This window comes from Lycium ferocissimum, chromosome 12, assembly GCF_029784015.1.
Source record: "Lycium ferocissimum isolate CSIRO_LF1 chromosome 12, AGI_CSIRO_Lferr_CH_V1, whole genome shotgun sequence".
NCBI lineage: Eukaryota > Viridiplantae > Streptophyta > Magnoliopsida > Solanales > Solanaceae > Lycium > Lycium ferocissimum.
This window is the reverse complement of record NC_081353.1, coordinates 4,347,760-4,364,779: the sequence shown is the minus strand read 5'-3', so window position 1 is coordinate 4,364,779 and position 17,020 is coordinate 4,347,760. Positions and strand designations below refer to the sequence as shown.

At 39.7% G+C, this 17,020-nt stretch overlaps 1 protein-coding gene across 1 annotated transcript; it reads left to right on the top strand.

Moving 5' to 3' along the window:
* Positions 1–14,880: 14,880 nt before the first annotated feature.
* Positions 14,881–16,719, top strand: LOC132040951 (glycine-rich cell wall structural protein-like). The gene has a single exon (XM_059431649.1). It carries the CDS (start codon positions 14,881–14,883, stop codon positions 16,717–16,719), a length of 1,839 nt encoding a protein of 612 aa, XP_059287632.1.
* Positions 16,720–17,020: the final 301 nt, after the last annotated feature.

Genomic DNA, 17,020 nt, shown 5'->3' with positions numbered 1-17,020 from the left:
TGTTCTTAATAGTCACCTTGTTCAATCTATAATCGATACCGCATCCGCGTAGACCCGTGCTGGCACAGCCCACGCCGAACAACACGGGAGCACCTCGTGGCGAAACACTAGGCGAATGAACCCTTTCTTTGAGCAAATCCGCCCGCAAGTGTTCCGCCGAATCCTTCGACTCGGCCGTGCCGTGGTGTGGCGGAATAGAAATGGGGCGAGTGCTGACTCGTCGGTGCGAGAAGTCGATATCACGTTCGCGTGGAACGCTAGAGAAGGTACGCGGGAACACCTTTAGAAACTCTCGCACTACCGGGACTGACTCAAAAGGAGAAGTCTTCGGACTGGTGTCTCGAATATAAGCCAAGTAAGAGAGATAACCATACTTCGCATCCTTTGGACGCAAGAAATGAGATCGCCTGTCGGGTGCGCGTGAGTACTTTCCACTGGCGGTACGGCATAGCTAAAGTAGCAGTGCGGGGTCCTTGATCAAGATCGCGTGATACGGAGATAACCAATCACGTCCCGAGAGACAGCCTTAAAATCCACCGTATCCCGAGACTTTTAAGTCTGCAGGTATCGTACCCAATCGGTAACTGTGCGACACTATGCGCTCGATTATAAAACACGGAATCCTCAATAGGAGTAGAAACATGAATGGGGGAATATAGGGAATTACACATCAAATCTAAACTCGTGGAAAAATAGGCAGACACATATGAATAGGTAGAGCCTGGATCAAATAACACGCGTGGGCCCGAACGATGGTGGCAGAAAGTATGCAGGATAATTGCGTCGGACGTCTGCCTCGAATACACACAGACATGTGATGAGCACGATCACACAGTACGAGTACCCATGACATTTACCTCGGCCGAGCGAGTGCCTCCTGGCTCACCGAGAACCCCGCCTCTGCTACCACTAAGGAGCCACACTTTATGGTGTAACTATCAGGGCACGGAGATGCGGGAACTCGATCTTCGACCTTGTGCCTAAGTTTGGGGCAATCTCTCTTAAAATGTCCAAGGTCTCACGCTCCCGAAACGTCCCCGGGAACTATGGCTATTTCGAGAAGAAGAGGCCGGCACCCCAATGTCCCAGCGACCGGATACGCCCGCGTAACTCGAGACAATGCTTTGTGCCATAAGTAGTACGTAATAATTGACCTCTCTCAGAAACTGGCATAGATGTTATAACTAGCCTAGCAATCGGATGGTAATGCCCTCCACCAAAGTGTCCTCTACCTCCAGATGAGGTACCCACATGTGTGCTAAAACGGGGCCTCTTGACCACCCGCTCCTTATAATCCTTATGTCTAATAAACTTAGCCTCTCGAACTGCATCAACAATCTGCTGAAATGAAGATCCTGTGGCAGCTATCTATGCTATGATCAAACGAAAGGGACAAATCAATCCATTGGTGAACCTCCTCACCCTCTCGACCTCATCAGGAAGAATCATCAAAGCATGGCGAGACAAGACGTGGAACTGGGTCTCATACTCAGTCACAGACACACGCCCCTGGCATAACTCCTCAAACTAAGCCCTCTTTCTCTCTCGAATACTATAAGGCACAAAACTTCTCCAAGAAATCATGAATGAATGAAGCCCAAGTGAACAGAGGGGACCCTACTGGTCTAGTCTTAGAAAATGACCTCTACCACTGCTTGGTGGGCCAACCATCTGGAAAGTAGTATAATCCACACTACGAGACTCGACTAACCCGACGTTATACAACCTCACATGACAACTGATCAAAAACTCATATGTGTCATCCTCGGGGTCTCCATCATACTTGGGAGGATCCATCTTCCTGAAACGCTCAAACATCATCTGCTTACATTGTGGGTTGTGCAACTACGGGTGAAGCAAGGCCTGACACTGGTATACCCATGAATCGGGGAGCCATAGCAGGTGTGGGCCTAGTCTAAGGAGTCTGAAATCTGATAGCAACCATGTGATCGGGAGTCTGTCCTCCCACCCTAACCTAGGAACCATCAGAAGTAGCTGGTAGTACTCTAACCTGTACTATACTCTCAAGAAGACCCATCATACGAATCAGGGTATCCTAGAGTACGAAGGTAGAGAACGAAAACCGGCGTGCCTATCACGGTCCAACCTCTCAAAGATAAACTTGGATCATCTCCTCAATCACCTCCTCGCTCGAGAGATCTTTTGCTTCGGCCCCAAGGTGCCACCGGTGCTCGGACCTGTAAGCTTCCACTTCGAACTTCCGCTTGCCATATCCCCTACCGCTCGAATAGTAGCCCCGCACCGGGCTCGAGTGCGAGCCGGTGCGGTGCCCTCGCCCTCAGCCACGGTCGATTTAGTCCACATCATCTCGTGTTGTTAAAACAAAGGCTCGTTATTTAATAAAGTCAAGGACGCACGATAAGAATGAAAGAAGTGAAATTTCCTAAATGCCCTGTAGCCTCACGAAGATAGGTACGGACGTCATCGTACCGATCCGCAAGACTCTACTAGACACTGCTCATGTACTTGTGATACCATTGAACCTAGATCTTGCTCTGATACCAAATTTGTCACAACCCACATCCCCAAACAAGACTAAGTCGCGAAATATAAATAAAGTGCATAAATAAATTAAAGGAAACCATCATAAGTCTCACAATAATTCTAATAAAGCAAGGAAAAGGGTAGTCTAAGTCAATACATTCCCCCAAAACACAAGTCACAGTACATGAGCGTTTACTATGAGTACAAGTCTGGATAATAACACATACACTGTCTGAAATGAAGATAAGAAAGAAATAGTAAAGATAGAGTGAAGTCTGGTGCTGTGGAACCGTCATCAACATACCTTGAAACTCCATGAAACGCTCTAACAATCTCCAAGATAGGTGCTCAACTCGTGCCCGGATTAGTACCTTCACACAAAAAGTGCAGCAAGTGTAGAGTGAGTACGAGAAGCACGTGTACCCAGCAGCATCGTTGACTGACCCTAAACTATAGTGATGATGAGGGTTGATACTTTTGATACTCTTTTTCTTGCTTTATTAGTTCAAATCCACAATTCATACGAAATCAACAAGTGTAAAAAGCATGAACACTAATCAATCTCTCAAAATCCAGTTTTATTCCAGCTTAGTCGTAAAAGTTCAGTCTTTTCCTTAGTTAAGTCAAATTCAAGAGTAAAGATCCCATCTTTATATCCTTTAACGCACATATGGCATGAAATCAAGTCAAACAATCATCAATAGTATGAGATGCAAAAGAATGCATGCAGCACAAGTGAATAGTATGCAATGCAATGGCCACATGCACCGATATACACACGCTCCTGCAGTAGGTGTCACGTGACCCATAGGGGACTCATGAGGTCCATATACCCACTCGGAATACCAGATCTCCAGATCACATTGGGTCCCAACCGTTGGCTGAATATCATCATCGCTCCAAACCATGTACCATATGCACTATCCGGCCTCCCAGGCCCCATCGTTCTTGCAACTTACCAGTCATATGCTATAGTATCATGAAATAATGAATAGATATGCGTACACCATGCAAATGCATAATATCAAGATTATAAGTCCTTTCATAAATCAGATGAGTTGTGGAGTGATGAATGCAACATAAGTCAACAAATCAGAAGTATTCACTCAATCATGGCTCTCATGGCCCAAATAAACAACAATCATACCAATCTAAATGGATTTATCCACCATTCTCATGGCCCGAAGGCTAAACACATAATCTCCGTCACAATTAGAGTACTTTTATGTTTCAATTACCCATACAGATACACCGATACCTGCACAAGTGCTTGTCACCTCATGACTACGAGACCCCCAAGTCCCCATTACGCCTTTTATTATATTTACCAACACATAACACCTCATAAAGGGTCTAGTGAGTCTCAACTTGCCTTAATCCGAAGTCGAAGAGTCACTCCGCAGCCTTGACTTTCCTTTGAGCCTCCGAACGAGGCCACTCTATTCAAATATGTTATTTATATGAGAACACAAGTCTAACAATACCCATAAAGCCATATAAAGAATTTGGGTCCAAAAATCCAACGTAAAACCCTGTCCCAAACCCCAAAGGGTAAAACAGTAACTTATCGTGGCTTCGGGTTCAATAAGGTAACCTACACGATCATATGTGTCATGACCCAACCCGTGAAACCCAGACTAGTGCCGGCCCGGGCACCGTACACACCCGTTAACCGAAACGGCATACAAATGATTTATACATACGAAAGCAAGACGTCGCCCCAAGGCTGTCACAAATATATACACGTATCGTAGTCACGACTTTCGGCGGAGGATACATATAAAGATCGGACGTCGTCTCGAAGCGTCCCGCGTAGCAAGCATATATATCGCACATAAGCCCGGTAGGGCTATCATAATACGGGGGACGTCCGAATACAAATCTGCCGACGTAGCTGAGCAGGTGACTACCCGCGGCCACGCGTGTGTGTCTACGGACCTACAAGAGTAACAACGAGAATCATATGACGGGACGGGGCCCGTGCGTACCCCAGAATAGCCATATACGTATACATATATATGGTGTACTGTACCCCGAAATATGGGCTCGGAACAAGGGGAGCGCTCAAAAAAGCAAAATAGATATCTAAGACGACGGATCACCAAAGTGGGCGTACGTACTCGGGCATGAAACGCGACCCACGAGAAGAAAGGGTCGGTACGAAATATGTGCGAGTATGCAAGCGTGAAATACGATAAACGGGATCATAATCGAAACAAAAAGTACGGAAAATAAGTGCAATATCCGAATACCAAAATGCTTGCGATTAAAACACAAATCATGCGCTGGGCTCAAGAATATGGTCGCCCGCCGTCGGATAGGCGCCATAACACGACGCAACACCGTAAGATTTCAAATCTCCCGTATCCGTCACACATCATAACACATCATAACGCCATAACACGAAGATAACACCAATATAAACGGAACCCGGCCCTACAGCGAGGAGCTCGGTGAACCGTAACACAGATAACACCTAATATAACATAGTGCGTACGACGACATAGCAAGCTAGGGACTCGGCGAAAGATGTAACAACCGTATGCACGAAAGCGAGTCGTGAGCAACTATACGGTTTAAAACATTTTCAAAGACTAATGGAATAATCAAATGAACCATCATTTAAAAACCAAAACAATAGTCGAATCAAGTTTTCTCGAATGTCGCTCGGGAATATATCAAATGGAACTTTAGGAATCATAGATACGTATCAAAACCATATGAAATAGCTTAGGGAAATCAGGGACATAATCATCATTACGGACTCGATAGAGAAGTAAGTAATCGATGCTCGAGGGTTAAGACGATAATCATGCCAAGTTCTTTCAAAAGTCGTTAGAACTATACAAAGGAAAGTCGCGGGACCCACGGACAAGCGTCAACCCAATCCGAGCCCGCCCATGGAAGGTATAGTCATAATACGCTACAGAGCCTTCTACGAGCATATCGAGGCGATCCGGTTCTGTCTACGAAAGTTACGACCCTTTTTCGACATAGAACCCTTTAGGAACAAAACTTTTCATGCAACATTTGAAATCCAATCGTACAAAGGACACAAGGACCATAGCTCGACTACATTAGGAATGCTAACATCAAGAAGTGAATAAGAATCGTAGACATGCTCGGATCTTATGAATAGAGTTACCCCAAGGCTCGTATCATATCTTACGTTCATCTAAGACATGCCAAAGAAAGAAAGGGTAAGCTTTACATACCTCGTCCAGCGTCCTAAAGCTAATCCAAACTTAAGTCTCGGCTTCCAAGATCTACAACAACGTCGTTAGACACCAAACATTAGTCATAAGCACTTAGAAATCCAATTCTAAGCTAGCACTTCATTTACTGAAATTTGGGCGACATTTCCACCTTAAATTCAACAACCCCGAGAATTCAACTCGGCCAAATCTTCAACAATAATATCAACAATCATATTAACAACATCAACAATTAATTCAAAACGCATTCTAACGTTAGTAACTCTTTTCTACAAAATTCGACAACATTCCATTTACATTCAAATCACCACATACAATTAAGCCAACGCCAATGCTCATACATTCAAGTGCCAATCCGAAAACCATTCAAACAAAACTCAAGAACGTTGCAAAACAATCCACACAATATTCAACGACCCAACCAACTTACAACCTCACCCGAAACCTTCCAATTTCCATAGGAACAACAACAACACATTTCTTTCTTCCAAATTCATAAACTATATCAGCGATCCACACGTTAACAACTTCATTCTTATAAATACAAGAAACTATATTTAATTCACATGAGCTTCCAAAAAAATTTCCTTACACACGATTTTAACTTCAACTTGAACCATTAAACCTTTATTTTACATTATAGAATCCACAACAACAACAACAACCAAAACACTAAGTAAATTTATTTCATTCCTTGTCACAAAACAGCCCATACTCACGGCTCAACATGAACATACAAAGTTCATGAATTTCATCCATTTCTACACACTATTCCCTCCGTTCTAATCCGTTAAACTCTGAATAAACTTGTTAACAATGAAAAGGAACCTTAATCTTACCTCAAGTGTGCAGCCACCACGTCCACCCTCTTATTCTTGGTTGATTTTTAGCTCAAATTGAAGGCAATGCGACGTACGACACTTTTCTCTTCATGGGCTTCGGAATTCGGGGCGCGGATTTTGGTCAAAATTAATTTTTCTCTCTAGGCTCTCTCTCTCTTTTTCTCCAAATTTTCTAGGTGTTTTGGTATGAAAAATGAGGAGAAAGGCTGATATTTCATTTGTGTGTGGGTAATGGGCACGACCCGGTTGGGCTCGGTTGGGCACAGCCTTGACACTTTGCCTTAAAATGCCCATATCTCTTATCCCGATGTTTGTGAACCCACGACCTATGGTTGGAAATTTATTTTAATTATCTACAATTTTTCATTCTGAGAGTTTTTCCAAATTCCAAACTCATAATACCATTTTGGCCCCTCGAAGTCAGATCACCCGAAGACGTTTTCTTAAATCGTCCTTTTGGAGGGCTTACACTCATTTTTAGCTTATGGGTCCTTCTTAGGACTTGCTCGACTTCACATGTACTACCCGTATATCTCTCTTCATATGTCCTTTATAAAATCCCAACATGTGGGTCCCACCTTAACACACGGCCACTTTGGCCTTTTCATGAAAATTTTTATTTCAACTTCTAGCCCTAATTTCCCTTAATATTCCATACAATAAAATTCGCAAGCAACTTATGCATTACACCAAATCGAAAAATAGCCTTGTCCTTAACTTGTCGCAACTAACTTAAAATATTCCAACGTACAAAATACGGGATATAACAATATGAACCTAACAACATCCATATTTCTAAGGTTTAGTCCGAAACCCCAAAATAATACCCAAAAGACAACCCTGACCCTATAAGGGAAAAACTGAAATTTAAGCCTAAAATCATCTTACCCATAGCTAGATAGTCTAAATCCTAAAAATCAAGTTCTAATCACATTTGAACCCTTAATTTCATAAATTCGTTAAACCCATTTCTATGGAAAAACCCCTCAATTTCTACTCTAGAAATCATGAATTAAAGCTTATTCTAAAGAAAGAAATCAATGGACTATGACTAGATGAAGGTTCAGATCTTATCCCAATGTAGAAATGTGATCTTGGCACTTGGAATCTCTCAATTTCGAGTTTTCTAGTTTCTAAAACGATGAACGGGGAATGAAATATGATTTTGGGGTTTTTAATCACTGTTTAGGTTACTACTCATCGTGAATACGAGCTACTCTAGTGAACGCGGCACTTGACCCGGCCCTAACCATCGCCAAAGCGACTGGTCGATCGCGAACGCGATGACCAGGCCAACCTGGCCCAGATCCCAACTACCCTTTGTGAACGCGAGCCCAGTCTCACGAACGCGACCCCACCTGGTCCACCCCTCCCCCCTTATTCTTCATGAATGCGAGACCTTCCTCGCAAACGCGAAGAAGGAAACCAGATGACTGAAGCACCAGAAAATCTGGTTTCTTCCAAATCCCAAACCAACCATCGAAACTCATCCGAAATCTCCCGGACACAAACCAAATATGCATTTCTATCATAAAATATGCTAGAAACTCACTCCCACACTAGGATTTTCGAAAAGAGGTTGTCTTGGCCCGGGGTTGACAAAGGCCAACTCCAACACTACCAAGACCCAACTTTCCAACCAAGTACCCAAAACACACCCGAACGCCTCGAGACCAGAACTAAAGGCTCAACTAAGTCATAATTGACATTCTGTACCTAATGGAATCGACAAAACCACAAAAATGACACATTTATCCCCGGTGTTGACTTTGGTCAAACTTCTCCATTTATCTAACTCTAAAACTTCTAAAGTTACCAAAATCTATCTAAAACTCACTGATTACCTTGGAAACCGTACCACCCATCCCTGCAAGTCATAAATACACAAAAGCAATCTCAAGAAGGGTATTTTGGAAATTTCTGGCTGAAAGATTCAAACGACTTAGCGAGTCGTTACCCCTTCAATGAGTTGATCAGAATGGATCAGTGGTAACCTTTAAGTTTGAATGGCCTAGCTTATGTTTAAAATGGTGAAATGCCTTCTTTAGCACTTAATGAGATATAGAAATATGAAATGTTGCAAATTGTTTTGCACTACTCTTTCCTTTCATTTATTTAGTCAAACACAAATGGCATGATTGTATAAACAAATAGTTTAAGGTTCTACACGTTCAGTTCTGTGTTGTGATGAATTAGTTCATAATCTCCACTTTTGTTTGGTTTGGACAAAAGTGACTGGTCAGCTGATTTGGATACTCTTGTTGTGACCTGCTTTTGTTAGTTTTGTGTTGTTCGTTGGACTTACTTGATGTTAGGTGATGTTTAAGGGGATCACTCTCATGAGTGTTAAAGTGAGAGATGGACATCAAATTTCCATCCCTTTACCTCCTTTTTAACTTCCCATCATGATTCAATACCTTATCCTCTACCGCTCTTTTGTTTGCTAAGTGTACTATTTGAAAAGTGAAACCTAAGTCTCAAAGCATAACTCTTTTGGCCACTGTTTTTCTGTGTAAAGTACATGTACACTCCCAACATAAGTTTAAGAGAAGCATGATCCTTCTTTCCCTATCCCTCAACTATTGTTTCTTTGTACAATATGCATGTATGTTCTGAATGGGGGTTTAAAACTCAAAGCATGACCCTTTTTCCTTTGCTTCTTGGTTACTGCTTATATATGCTATATATGTACATATTCTGAGCATAAGATTAAAAGAAGAATGACACCATCTCCCCGATCTTTGGTTATGTGTTTTTGTGATGTTGTTTGGGATTGAGAATCTTTCGTATGCCTCAACTAAAATCAAAGACCTACTTCTGTTTCCTTTAAATACTGAAAATTCTTTCAAAAGAATAGTGTGCAAGTTTTGAAGTATGTCGTAAATAAGGAAAATGAGTTTAAATTCTGTCCATTCATCTTGCTTTGCTAATCCTGTATGGATTAAACTTCTTTTGTGCCTTAAAAGGTCTTGCCTTTCATCAAGTATTTAGCTGAAGTAGTCCCAGTGAAATGATTTTTTTTGTGAGCCAGTTTTACTTCTGCTGGAGGAACAGAAAAGAACTTTTATGTGTCTTCTTTTATCTTTCTATACGAAAAAGAGTCACAGTGAAAAACTCGAATTTTTTTTTTTGCATTGTGTGCACAAGAGTGGGATCTTGCCTTCTCATTTTCTTTTCTCCTCTCTTCCTTTCTTATATACATTGTTTTACCTGTTTGAACTAAGAGAGTCCCAAATTTGAATGTAAAACTATGATGTCTTTGATATGCTCTATTAAGAGTTTCTGTGGTTTAATTTTGGGAGTTTGATATGTGTTTGGGAGTATATTTGGTCAAAGACCGTTATACATGGCATAGGGGGACTAGAAGGTAGGCTGTGGCAAATTTGTCTGCTTCAAATTTAGGATGTATTCACTTTGTGTAATATTGTGTAATATAAATGAATATATATACTAAGCATTTCATTACTTTGCTCAAATGTTTCTCCTGCTCTTGAATCAGTATGCTTCCGTTGTCACTCAAACCATTTGAGGTGTTTTGTTTGAAAAATCTGGAAATGCGACTTTTGATCTTCACTCTTTAAATGTGTGTATTAGTTTGATGTGAAGATCCCTTTTCTCTTTATTTCTTCTTTCTCCGTTTGTGTTTAGGGATGCATAACCAAATATACCCGAAATATTGCTAAGTATACAAGTATGTATACGTTGTATATCTTTTGTATATTCAAGTATACTTGGTTGTGTTGAGTGTTTTTAAATGATTACTTTCTCATCCTTCCCTTCTCTCCTTTTTCTTTTGTTACGGGATGATATACGACTTTGTATACTCAATATACCATTATTATACAAGGTGTATGCACCTTGTATATTTGGTATACAAGTGTGTATACACTTTGTATATGCTGCATATATGATGTATACAAGGCTGCTTTATGTGATTAAGTGGCAACATGCTTCCAGTTTTCCTTCAGCGTATTATTTGTTAAAGCATAATATATGCTAATCATTTTTTTTTTGTGCATGAACACCCCATCCGAGAGTCCATTTGGACTCTACTCCACTTCCTTGCATTATCTCGTTGGGCCTGAGGCCCCACATCCCATTTGACCAAGTCCGGATATAGCCGAGAAGGCCCACTCCCCGAAGAAATAGATCTGAGAGTCAGTAAAGTGATGCTGTAGTTGCACTAATGGTCCTAGTAAACCTATTAGCAATTTATCAGATTTTCTGCTTATGTATGCCATATATATGTATATGTGATTATAAAACTACCTTAAAGTTATTGAAACCCTTTGGGGTTGTTTGGTAGCTGGTTTGAGTTATGCAGGTATTAGTAATTAATACACGGATTAGTTATGAGATAATTTATGTATTATTTTATGCAGGTATTAATTATGCAGGGTTTAGTTATTCATGTATTAGCTATTCCACCTTTTGTCATATATAAAATAATACATAGATTCCCTCATAACTTATACATGTATTAGTTATGCGGGTTTCCAAATTGCAAACCAAACAGTGTACTAACTTTATACATGAATAGATCACCTCATAACCCAATTAAACACAAACGATTACTCTACGCGATTTTAATACATGAATAACTAATTCCTAACCAGCTACAAAAAGACCCCTTAGAGTTAGTTGAAATTCCTAGTAGGCAGAGTTAGTTGAAACTACTAGTAGGCAAGCGACACAAAGGTCGTTAGTTGGTAGACAGACTGATTTTCGCAACTTAGTCGGGCTTAAATTGATTTTTCCTGAAATTCGGTCCAAATTGGTATTCCTACAAGGCACAACAGCTTTCCCCATCTAAATGTTGGACCCGAATTTTCCTAGTAAAAGACAAGTTCAAAACCGATTTTCACTATGTATTTCTGTTTTGAAATTGTTGGGATTTCTAAAGATAAAAAATCAGATTTCTTCTTCGGCAAAATAGTGGAGTAGAACTCGATTGCCAGATCTTTTCAAAAGGACTACAAGTGTAAAATCAATTTCAAATAGTAATTTGCAATACCATTTTTGTGACTTGAAGTGAAAGGAGTTTTGGTAAAGATTTGCCGACGGCTTAAACACACAGATGAAATTCACCAAAACTTTTTTTCGAATTAATCAAACGGAATTGAAATTGCATTATTTCGGGCCAAGTTTAACTGGAGCTCTACTCAAAGAAAAACTTTGAGTGTGTTTTGTCCTGGAAAGTAACAAAGTTGTTAAATACCTTTGAATTATTTAGTCAAACTCAACCAGTTTTTACAAAAATCAAGATGATTTCACAACTTCTTTGTTTGAAAACTTCTTTCAAAATGAGCCATGGATTAACAAGTAGGGGTAAGTCTTTCCTTTATATGCAAATTCTTTAGACCATTTTTGAGCAAATATATATACTTTGAGCCATAATTTTTTAAACCGTTGGTTAACCGCATTGTGCGGATCCCTTCCTCGGGGTATCACCAGAATCCGGACCCGTTCTTTGGAACTCTTTAAATGATTTTTACAAAATAAACCTTCGCAAATGGTTTCCTAATTTCACATAATTAATTAGGTTGCGACTCTGTTAAACAAACCAACAAAGAGTCAAGTTATAAAAGTAGTTTTTTGCGCAAGTGTAAAAGTGAACCGTAGCGCTCGCGATACGAGCCTGTTGACGAGCTGCTCAGCGATTCCTGGCCGTGTTTGGATTGGTTTAAATTGTTTCCTACATATCCTAGGTCATATTTAAACCCCAAGAAACGACTTTTGAAAGGTTACACACTAATTTTGAAGGCAAGAACATGCAAGGAGCGGTAACGAACATAATTTAGCTTAGAGTTTCACTTTCTTTCATTTTGGTCTTGTTCATTATGAAATTTTGTGCTACGTTCTTGAACAATATTATGAGTAGCTAATTTATTATCTAGGATTTTGATTGAACAATTTGTTAGATTAATTCTTGATCATGTTTAACTATAATCGGGCCGTTCTTCATCTTCTTTATTTGTTCAACTATGTTTTGATTGTTGTTCATTGAAGGGTCCTCGATTATCTGTTCCGCTATATATTGCATTACTTGAGAAATATTATGAGATTAGGCTTTAGTTGAACGACGTCACTTTTAAGATTAAGAAATCAATTACTTAGATTTAAAAGCGGAATTAGAAATAACGAAACTTTGATGTGATCTTGTGACATTTTAAATTGTTAGCTAGAGTTAGTTTAAGAGAATAGCTCCAGAAGATTATTACACTTGATTGAAAGATATTTGTGGTAAGAAAATGTCAAGGCCGACTCAACGTCTTTGGTGGCCTAAAGCCAAATCTTGATAAGAGGCCATATCTTTTCTTATTTTTTAAAAACTCTTATATATTTTATTATGAAGTCTATTTTTCTAACCAAAGGTAATCATTATTATAAAAAATATAATAGTTTTTCTTCCCCTTTTTAGTTAAAGTTATGCCTTTTTACTATTAAATACTATTCCCTTTGTCTCAATTTATGTGATACTTTTCAATTTTCGAGAGTCAATTTGACTAAATTTTGAAGCTAAATTGGATTAGATTAACTCAATAATTTAAGGTTAAAATTTATATATCTGAAAAAAAAAAATACTATAACTTACAACCCTTTTCATATCAATTTGGTGAAAAAATACATCTTAAAATATTGGTAAAAAATCATGCATTTTGAATCTCGATAAGCGAAAAATATCGCATACATTAGGACAGAGGGAGTATTTTCTTTAAAAAAAAAAAATTCATAAACCTATTATTAGTGAAAATGGGCCCCCCAACTATTTTAGGCCTAAAGCCATTGCTTTGGCTGCCTTGCCCTTCAGCCGGTACTGGAAAATGTTCACGATTGATAGAAAGTAGTTTGGCAAGATTATAGTTAACACGTTAAGAGTTTATTTTGATATTTTGGAAAACAATAATCCTATGCATTTTATTATCGAAAGAAGTCTGTAATATTTATTTGATAATTGTATTACTTTTGTGCTAATTATTATTTGTAAGTTCACAATACAAATAAAAAAATATTATAATTGGGAAAAGTTGATGAATTAATTCTCTTGGTGATAGTAAAAGTTTGATAAAAAAAATAATTCTCTGTGGGATCGATCCAGACATAAAATTAGATTAGATTTGCGACGACCGCTTATTCCTTTTAGAACTAGTTTTGGGTGTCATATATCAAGTGAAATAATGGGTTTTCCTTACAAATCTTCACTTTTGGTTCCAAATAAAATTCATTTCAAAATATAACTTCCAATTATTCTTTTTCAACTTCAACGTCAAATACAAATATTCTTAATTAAAATACGATAAATAAAGTCCAAAGGCCTACTGTGCACTTGCAACACAGCAATAACTTGGAGATACATCAATTTGACAAAGTATAGTTAACGCACTCCATAGGTCATCCGCATTAAATTCTAATTTTCAAACCAAATCAAGATTACAGTAATTTGCAATTAATTATATTTTAGTAGATGAAGCTCTATTTATTATAATGTGAACATACTTATTTGACTCACTATCTTCCTCTGTAACTGTCTTTGCACTGCTACCCATACTTTGACTTAACATCTAGTTTTTTTCTTTATTTTAATTAATTACATAGATAGACCCTATTAATTTACAAATTGTGAGTGACCTCCCATTCATGTTACTAATTTGGCTGATAAGTATGAAATGTTTTTGTTTTTGTTTGTAGTTAACTGTAGCTAACAGATATTGATTTTTCAATTTGGAAACACGACACGTAATAAAACATAATTGAATTTAAGTAAACTTGTAATTTTTTATTTTCCAAAAGGAAGTGATTGATATTCCATCAACCCCAAAACGAACCACCAACAAGAAAAGAAAAAGTTGTATCCAGGGATAAAGCAGAAAATAGTACTCGTATTAGATGAGTTCATCAATTTGCACCATAAAGAATAGTTTTATAGTTTAGCATGGGATATTTCTGCAAAACCAAGGCAGTAGATTATAATTTTAGAAAATAGAGGTTGGCATTTTCCCCCCATAAAGTTAGCAATTTCTTTTTGTAATTTACTCATCCATTTAAAGACCTATGCGTGCATTATGAGCTGTTTAATATTTGAAAGTCTAATGACATCATCAAGGCAGATTAATGAGAGGTGGTTGAACCATAATGTTACACCTTACTCCTTTTTTGTATATTTCTATGAGTGTGAATCAGTTAAAGAACTGAGACTACTTAATTGTTTTAGAGGTGGATATGCACATATTAATTACTAACCTTCAATGTTTCTCTATAAAAAGTCACGAAGCTTAAGATCTAGTTGGAATAGTTAAGGGCAGATTTGAAGAGCGAAAATGGAGTGGAGGGGTATCCTAGTGTTACTTTTCTCACTCCTAGTGATTTGCATAGAGGCTAGGATATTGGAGAACTGCAAATTGGTCAAGAAGAGTTCTACTTTAGAAGAAGAAAAAGGTAGCGAAATTCTCATAGGAATTCCTAATAAAGTAAGAAATGGAGGAAGAAATGGAGGCTCTGGTTTTAATAACGACATAGGTAGAGAAGGTGGAGTTGGTAATAGAATTGGTGGAGGGGATGAAAATCGTGGTGTTATTAATGGAGAGGGCAGAAAAGATGACGGTAGTCTTAAAAAAGCTAGGCAACCTTTTGATGGTAGTCGGGTCATTCCTTTTTCAAATGGAGGACCTGATCAAGGATACGGTATAGGCATTCCTTTAATAAGAGGAGATCCTGGCATTATTCCTTTAGTAGGAAAACATCGTCAAGGATATGGTAGTGGTACTAACATACCTTTGTTAGGAGGATCAAGTGGTATTCCAGGTATACCTTTAATAAGAGGAGCTCCTGGTGATTTTCCTGTTATTCCTTTAATAAGTGAAGAACCTGGCAAAGGATATGGTAGAATTTCTGGAATTCCCGGTATACCACTAATAGGACAGATACCTACTGGGCTGCCTACTGGAACTGGATATGGTGATATACCAAGTATTGTTCCTAAGCAAGAATATGGCAGTGTGCCTGGATATGGTGTTAATCCTGGAGTACCAGAAAAAGGTGGTGGTGTTGTAGGAGGAGTAGAAGGAGGCATTGGAAAGGGTGGAGGAATTGTAGGAGTCGATGGAGGGGTTGGAGGAGGCGTTGGTAAGGGAGGAGGCATAGGAAAGGGTGAAGGAATTGGTGGAGGTGTTGGAGGAGGCATAAGAAAGGGTGAAGACACTGGTGGAGGAGTTGGAGGAGGCATAGGAAAGGGTGGAGGAATTGGTGGAGGCACTGGAGGAGGAGTTGGAGGAGGCATAGGAAATGGTGGTGGAATTGGTGGAGGAATTGGAGGAGGAATTGGAGGAGGCATAGGAAAGGGTGGAGGATTTGGTGGAGGGGCTGGAGGAGGAGTTGGAGGAGGGATAGATAAAGGAATTAGGGTTGGGGTTGGGGTTGGGGTTGGTGGAGGGGTTGGAGGAGGAATTGGAGGGGGTATTGGTAAGGGTAGAGGAGTTGGTGGAGGGGCTGAAGGAGGTCTAGGAGGAGGCATCGGAAAGGGAACTGGTGCAGGAATAAGTGGGGGATTTGGAGGTGGAGGAGGTCGCAGCTTTGGGGGAGGAGTGGTTGGAGGAGCTAGAGGAGGTCTAGGAGGAGGCATCGGAAAGGGAATTGGTGCAGGAATAGGTGGGGGATTTGGAGGTGGAGGAGGTGGCAGCTTTGGGGGAGGAGTGGGTGGAGGAGTTGGTGGAGGGCCTGGAAGAGGTCTAGGAGGAGGCATCGGAAAGGGAATTGGTGCAGGAATAGGTGGGGGATTTGGAGGTGGAGGAGGTGGCGGCTTTGGAACAGGTGGTGGAAAAGGGATTAATGGCTGTATTGGAGGTGAAGTTGGTGGAGGATTTGGAGGTGGAGCTGGTGGAGGATTTGGAGGTGGTGTAAATGATGGTATTGGTGGAGGGCTAGGTGGTGGTGCTGGAGATGGATTCGGAGGAGCTATAGGATATGATGGAAGCATAGCGGGTGGAGCTGGTGGAGGAGGAGGGTTTGGAGTTGGTGGAAGCGGTTTTGGATTAGGAGCTGGTTTAGGGGGAGGTATAGGAGTAGCAAGTGATGGTGGGGTTGGCAATGGACTCGGTGGTGGCGGTGGTGGCGGAGTTGAGGCGAATATATCATTAACAAGTATAACTAATGCGCTATAACCTTGAAATAAATATTCAAGATTTAAACCTTTTATGTAGCCATGTCATCTTAAATGTGAATGGCACTGCTGCAGGTTACGTTTTTATTCATATGTCTATGTCGGGATAGAACTTCTCTATGTATTTCTATTTTTTAGTACTTCAATTCAATTTAGTTACAAACTTTTTTATTATATCGGTCTTTCATATCCCTTTAATTACTTGATTCTAGCTAGTTATTCTGGAAAAAGGAAAATAGAAAGACGATTCTAATAATAATGTTATTCCATTTAAACTTCAAGACATATATCTTCATACACAA

Coding starts and splice junctions, on each gene's coding strand:
- LOC132040951 (XM_059431649.1), top strand. CDS start 14,881: ATGGAGTGGAGGGGTATCCTAGTGTTACTTTTCTCACTCCTAGTGATT.